At 40.3% G+C, this 7,842-nt stretch overlaps 1 protein-coding gene across 1 annotated transcript; it reads left to right on the plus strand.

The window, feature by feature from the left end:
* Positions 1-3,120: 3,120 nt before the first annotated feature.
* Positions 3,121-5,417, plus strand: C922_05565 (hypothetical protein; the record flags this gene model as incomplete). Its single annotated transcript, XM_008821136.1, has 2 exons — positions 3,121-3,193; positions 3,781-5,417. 2 exons carry the CDS (start codon positions 3,121-3,123, stop codon positions 5,415-5,417), a joined length of 1,710 nt encoding a protein of 569 aa, XP_008819358.1.
* Between the last annotated feature and the right edge of the window lie 2,425 nt (positions 5,418-7,842).

The following is a 7,842-nucleotide window of genomic DNA, read 5'->3' on the forward strand; positions in this document are numbered from 1 at the left end:
GGATTTGAAACCCCTGAACAGGAGAGGAGGATGTATTCACCTCATAATTTTATTATGGAAATCTACCCATAAAGCATTAATTACACTAAAAAAAAGATGAAGGATAGGATTTATCATGTTGCATCTTTTCTTCAACATGGAACATCTCCCCACTCTTTGGAATAGGGTCGTGACTGATGTCCTAAGAAGGAAGCATATAGGAGGGTACCTGCTCTTTTAATCCTTATACATGATGATTCATACTTTAGTGGACAAATAGATTCCATCTGTACATGACAGTGATGATTTTTAAGTTGTGTCCATTAATTTTCCATATGAATAGATATTTCGTTCTAAATAATTTAAGAACATAAAAGAAAGACTTGTTGCGTAGAAATATGTTTAGAAATCATAAAAAATTGGATTACTCGTAAGAAGCTGATAATGCCCTATGTTGATATATATATTCGGGCAATATTTAGCATTAACTTAAGATGGTGTCTCTATGCAGGTTAAATAATGAGATTGGTAACTTTATATGTTACAAAACCTTGCTAGATATGACATGCGCCTTCAATCTCCTGAAGGACGTGTATAATAGGGAGGTCTAATCTGTAGGCAAGTGTGTGTGACATCTTAATATGTACCTAAGACTCAATGTTGTATATCTATGCCTATGTGGATATATAGCAATATAAACATAAGAATTGTAGGGGCATAATTAAGTGATTGAAGGTTATCTATGTTTTGAGGAATTGTGATAATGAGTCACACTAACCCTAATATCAGCCAGTAAGTATTATACACGATGCCAATAGTCACTATTAGGATATAATATTTTCTCCTTCCTAACTAGTCGGACAAGGAATCTTAATCAGATGGAGCTCTGGAGCATTTTAAAGGTGTTCATCCCCCGGTCTCGTAGTGATTTTTTCTTGGGGCTTTTATATTCCATAGTAAAAACATCAATTTCTTTGTGCATTTATAAAGGTTCAAGCATGTTTTAGGAAGGAAACTCCCTGAGTATCAACCCAGATGCAAGGGGGTTAATCCTTCTACTGTCTTGAACTAAGGACTATGGTACAATCAATAGTCAGATACTGTCACAGAGAGTCTTCATAGTAGAGAAGGCATAGAATACAGTCACAACAACTAGGATAAGAAATTTGAATAAGACATTACCTTTAAGAAGGGCAAGGTACAAGACACGCTGGTTCCCTGTTGTTACAGGGATGGTCTATACAGGTGAGTAGGTAAACACCGTTATACCAATCTCTTTACGGAAAACATGGAGGGATCCAGTTAGATCCCATGTTATACGACCGTAACTCTAACAGTAGAATTACAAAGACCAGTATGCAAGGACGAATCCTAGACTAGGATTACGCGCCCCCTATTGAACAAATAGGGAATTGAGTAAATTTGCATCGAGGATTGTGCAGGAATGAATGATTCATTGGAATGAGGAAGAAAGTATACGACGTGTAAGAAATCCTTGTATAAGTAATAATTAAATAATCAATTGCATAATTACTTTTTATAAAAGAATACAATTCCTTCTTGTGGATATCCTATTTTCTAGAGGAGTATAGATAGTGAAAGCTGCAGGATTAGAAATTACAGATCGTATTCGAATATGGATATAATAGTCGTCTATATTAATGCATAGATTATATGAAAGTAGGAAAACGTTCAACTTCCTGATGAAGTAATGAGCTGAATAAGGGGAAGTCGCAATAAGAGTCAAAATAATTACAGCTCAGTCAGGATAATATGGTATTCCCGTAAAGTCATCCGTAGGAAGGCATTATATATTAGTCTGTATCCGAAAACGTCAAATAAGGTATACACAGATGTAACTCCACCAATAGTCGCTCGGTATATACGGATCAGAGGCAATACATAATATTACAAAAATGACGGATGAATGAGCAGGGGTCCTTTAGACAGTGCACTCTTATGCACAGGATCATGACATGTAGGGAAATGTGTTAAATAGTTGATAACGAATAAATTTCGAAGGAGTAATACATATAAAGTATCTGAGTCAGTAAATGAATAAGCGTTCTAAATGTGTATAGACTACGAACATTATAAGAACCAGGATAAAATAATGATCCAATATAATACAGGAAGTATCGAGGTAGTAACAAAAGGATGAGAAGAATACGGTGGGAGTTAACGAAGAATAAGAGATATATGAATATTTATAATAGGATATCCCAACCGAGGTAATATAGATGGCACTGAATGCTAGAGGCATCAGGGGAAATACGAGTCGAAAGGATTTAAGAGGGTTTATTGTATTCGCTCCACTAAGATGTAATATCCTATAATGGCTTCTTGTGATTTTATAACTACAAATATATAACAGTTTTAAATAATTTTCTTTAAATTTCTGTTAAACTATGGCAGGTATTATAATAGTCATCCTGTCCAGAAGAAGGGGTAATTACAACAAGTTACTCTCCGGCTGGACAAAGCAACCAACACCTAGACAGAAGGATGTGATTCATCCTAGAACCGGGGAGAGGCAATAGTCCAACTGGATCAGTGTGAATTGAGTAATTAGCAATAAATAGTTGTGTCAAGGGGCCCGCAGAAGGGGAAAGCAGTTATAGAAGATACCAAATAGTAAAGAATATAAAACATTCCCACCAAAAGAAGCTTCTCCCCAAAGGGATAAAGTGAACTGCCCCCCAGTGTTATCAGTGTGCATTGAGAAGGGACCCCCTGAGTAAGGAAAAACCCCGAGATAAAGACGAATAAAGTGGGACCAAAGGGGCTTCCCAGGAAAGGACAACTCAAAGAATAAAGAAGGAGTTTCTGAGATTACAACAGTAAAATATCAAGGCGTCCGAAGGGGTACACCTGTCGTGGAGGGGGAACAAGGAACCAGACACCGGCCCCTGATATAGTCTATGATTTAGAACAAGCCCATGACCTTAGTCAAAGGTAATGACCAATGAAAAAATGACAGTTTATATCCGAAGGATCCACAAAACTCCCAACCCACCCGAAGGAGCTAAGTGAAGAAAAGAATACCACCCGCCAAAGTGCCTCAGTAGAGGGCTCAGTATGCCTCGAAAAAGTTAAAGTAGTAGATAATATAAGAAAACAGCAACATGACGAGAAAATATCATGAACAACATTCCCTATGAAATATGTATCATGAATGATCCGACTCAAATGACCCAACTCCAAAAAAGGAAAAGTAGGGCCTTGCAACCAACTTAGAATCTGACAATCCCAATCCCCTACGAGTCAAAAGGGGAGGAAGGCAACGCTTGTAGAGTTCCTAAGGGTCACCCCCCGGGCTATCTAAAAAAGGGAGAAATATCCAGCCGAGGAAACTTAAGCATTAAACCAGGACTAAAAAGAAGAAAACATTGAGGAACCAATACCAAGTATCTATACAACCACAGAGCAGTCACTATAACACTCCGAAGGTAACCTAAGCCAACATCCACGAGATTCCGGAGCCAGGAAAGAAAAACCCAAAATCCCCGAACTCTACCTGGGCAAATAACCGCGGAACTATCAGGAACTCAATTAAGGAATAAGAAACAAGCCAAGGGGCATAGGAATCCGCAGAAACAAGATAAAATTGAGCGTGCAAGATTGAGTATTTATCACTAATCAAGTAGTCCAAATATAAAATAAGCCAGTGCTCTAAGCGTGACTCTCAAATAGCAGAACGAAGTGAGACTACGGGGACTTTTTTCTAAGATCTCCAGAATTTAGCAGTCATTCGAATAAATCCAGGCACCCCCACAGCGGCTCCTGGCTGGATGCACTAAGAAAGAGAATTGTACCGAAAAATTCTAACTGTAACACAAGGGCAAATCGAGTGCAGAAGTAGGAACAGCAAAGAATCAGATGAACTGATGCAAGAAGCTTTAAATGTGGCGTGGACCTTAGATGACTGGGGGCGGCCGCGAAGTTCCTGGGGATATCCAAACAAAACAGCTGGGAAATGTTCAACGAATAACCGTGTACCATATTGTTACCCCTCCTTAGTGAAAAAAGGTAAGTCAAGATGGGAAGGGCTGAATGAATGGTTAAATAAAGTGTTAATAGGATCAAAAGAGGACCAGTGGGACAAGGAATTCAACCCCACTATAAGCTCAGGGATTAAGGATAATGACAAAAACGAGTTCAACTGGGGTCAGATAGTGGATAAGATCATTGACAAAATACAAGGAAACCAACTAGTAACAACTCATGAAGATCACAAGAACAGGATATGGACAGGACAGGAGTGGAATGCAGTATTAAATGAAGATACAATCTCAACTGTAGCCTGGCATGACACAAAGGATGGCAAAAAACTTCTCATACTCATAGTATGTATTTTTACTGGATTAATCGATTCACTGACTGAAGGCAGCAACAAATATCCAGGAAGGAGGAAGATGTGCGACCATGTCGACAATGCATTAAGGAATTCTCGGAACAAGTGGAAGAGTTGGTTTGGGAACAGCGGCCCCCCCCCAGGGAAAGCAACAACAGAATGCATAAAAGGGGAAATAGGAGGCAGGTGCAACGATGCAGCTATGAGTTTAGTCCTAACAGTATATACAGGAATGAGCCTATTCTGTCCAGAATGTGGGCCATATTATATCGACAGATGGGTTACAGATTCTGGAACTGAGGAACCCAAATCAAAGTGGTACTATTGTGGAGTAGAAGATAACAAACTACAATGTGATAACAAAGGAGAGAAGGATGAAAAATCCCGTAAATTATGGATGAGCCCCAAGAACAAATTGGGTTCCGACTGTCGGCCTAATTGTACTCAAGGAAACCAAGCATCAATATCCGGAGAGGAACAATCCACTAAAATAAAAGGAGTAGAGATGACTGCCAGGAGCTTCCCCGGAGCCGGGAGACAGCCGGACGACCCCAACAAGAATACAACGTTAAAAAATCAGCCTGAATCAAAAAGATTGGGGACAACTAAGCGCCTATCCACTGTCTCAGATACCCCCATAGGACGAACTTATCAAACTCAAAGGGATGACAACCGGAGCCCCTCCCCATCGTCCAACAGTGGCGCAAGGTTAACCGAAGCGAGGGAACAGCAGTCAAGCACATCGCAAGTGGACCAAAAGAAGCCAGGAGAAAGTCGAAACCAGGGCATATCCCCGTTAGGGGGACAACGCAACGAGGCAGTGACAGACAACTCAGCAATAACGAGGAAGGAAGCGAAGTCAGGTCAGGAGGGTGTAGGACTCTACAGCATTATAGGTGGTATAATTGGCGTTCTATTACTAGGCCTGGCGGGGGCCTATGGGATATTTAGAATTTGGGGCCCCCAGAGGAGTCGGGGCAGGAAGAAAAGAGCCTTCGGAGGAAGAGACACGATGAGTTATGGTGACAGAAGCAACTCAGGAGGGGACAAGATCAATATTTCAGTCCTTCCTGTTGCGGCATAGAATAGGAGGGTTGAGCCGCTTGGGCGAGTATGAGTATAGCTGTGGTCCAGGTTTTCGGATTGGGAAGTAACCCATACTATTATGATCTCCTCCCCACGAGAAGTTGATACACTCGTCTACAACGTTGAATCAGACCCTATTTGTGCAAATGGGTGAACAAAGTAATTCTGTCCCCCCTAGGATGACCTTCCTTCAATATATTAGTTCTGCCCCAAACAATATGTTATGTGTTCAAGTGAGTCGAGATTAAGTCTAAATTGTGTTAAGATGTGTACCATCTTTCATTTTATTAGTCTATTTGTCCGTTAATTAATAGTGACTCCACAACTGTATGGTTGTTAGAGGACTTAGAATGACCCAAATGGAACAATCAATAGAACCATTCTAACACATAATTAGATGTAAGGGAGCATCTTAGACAACAAAGAATTGAACTATGAGTCAATCTATGAATTCCAACGACTTTCACCTGGCATGGGTTGGGATGTCCCTTCCTTATAAGGGGTGGTACCAGCAAAGTGAACCATAGACAACCAGAAGGGGTCCGATTTCGGACCTACAGGAGTTGTCATTTTATCATCTAGGATTGATCTGTCGGACCAGAAAATAGGAGAACAACCACTTGAAAGGGTGTCTTTGTCCTTAGTAGGGTGAAGCAACCCCCCCAATAATAGGGGGTTGTCTTATAAGTAGGTTATAGGAGTACCCCCTTAGAAAGGGTCAAATGGAACAACCATTTCATCAACCATTAGATTTGTTCTATGTTTCGATCTACCCTTATTAGTACCGTCATGGAAGTGTGTTATCAGAGAAAAGTTGTTTGTGTCGAAGATGAAGTGACCATTATATGGACCCCCCCAACCACTATGAACAGTAAAGGGGACTGGCATGACAACCATGGATTAGACAACATGAGAAGTTGTTTTTTGTCAAGAATTAGGATGGACACCGGATTTAGGTTGCCCCCAGAAATGGTTGTATTGGAATGGGATGTGTGTAAATTGAACAACAACCTATAACATCAACCTATATAAGGAATGAATAGCCAGTAGACAGATTATGTACACAAGAAAGGGGTGTTGACAATAAAAATTGGACCCAGGAATTAGGAAAGAATAACCCTATATAGGATGTTAGGAAGAGTCATTTTGGACTCCCCCTGTCTATAGTGGTGTGATTAAGCCAAAATTAGGGAGTTGTCTGACAATCGAATTTTACCCCCCCCAAGAGGCACCCCAACCTAAGTCGTGGTATTAGACTAGTCGTGGAAGGGGTCAAAAAAAAAAGTTTTGGAATTCGGGTTTAGAAAGGTTGAATCATCATTAGACACGTATATTATGAGTTTTTATACCGGTTTTGAAGTGATATCTGGATCAGGTGGAAAAATTTCAGAGGGTCATAACATCGTCCTATATTATAGGGGAAGGACTGTGATGAAGGAATCAAGCTTCGTCTAACAAGAGTTACCATGACAAGGATGAATAATCTGCTACTGAATTAGTGAATCCCATGGAAGAATTGTTCTAATTCCGGTTTTAGAGTTGTCTTCTGTTTATTGTCTAATGAATCAACAACTATTAGAAATTGTCCATCAGAAGTGGGAAGAAGCCGTAGTAAGGGGGGAGTCTTCCTTTGGTAAGAGATGACATCATCCTACATTAGGAAGCTTCAACAGATTAGTTCTAGTGTGGAATCAAGTGGACATGGGTTCGATTCCCAGAAATGACAATTTTCCAACCGACCAAAGACTAAGTCAGGTAAAGAAGTCGACCCATGAGAAGAAGGGGGTGCCTTCCCCCCTTGGAATAAGAAGTACCTTTACAACATGGACAACCATTAGAAGGAGTTGTCAATCGTCGATTAGGAGTTGTTAGACAAGGATTGTAATGCAATCTAGATTTGTCCTAAGAAATTAGGTTGAACCCATTAGGATTTTGTAAGCGGGTTGGACAACCAACTAGACTCCTTCCTTGGACAAGGATGAAGTAGGTAGTCCATCTTGGAAAGGGTTGGTTGACCCCCCTTGGAATGTCATTAGACAACCAACATCTTAGAATATTAGAATTAACCTAAGTTAGACAGCCTATATATTATGAATTAACCCTTTATTTTAGTAGAATCCTCCATTTAAGGGGGTCTATACCGTGATTAGGGGAGGGGGTGGCCATTAGAAGGAAGAGTAACCCCCTTTTGGAAGTTGAACAACAACATTAGACAACACTTCGGATTCCGGATTTAGATTGGAATAGAACAAATTAGAACAAATGAATGTGTTGTAAGTCAGGGTTTAGGGGGTCGAAGAACAACCATTAGCATTAGTCAACCGTTGTACTAGACAACGATTGGGAGTGTATTAGGAAGGGGTTGTGACAACATGAAAGTTGCATTTCAGGTTGAGGACTAACATTTCGGGTTTTTAGCTAAC

This window comes from Plasmodium inui, assembly GCF_000524495.1.
Source record: "Plasmodium inui San Antonio 1 unplaced genomic scaffold supercont1.99, whole genome shotgun sequence".
NCBI lineage: Eukaryota > Apicomplexa > Aconoidasida > Haemosporida > Plasmodiidae > Plasmodium > Plasmodium inui.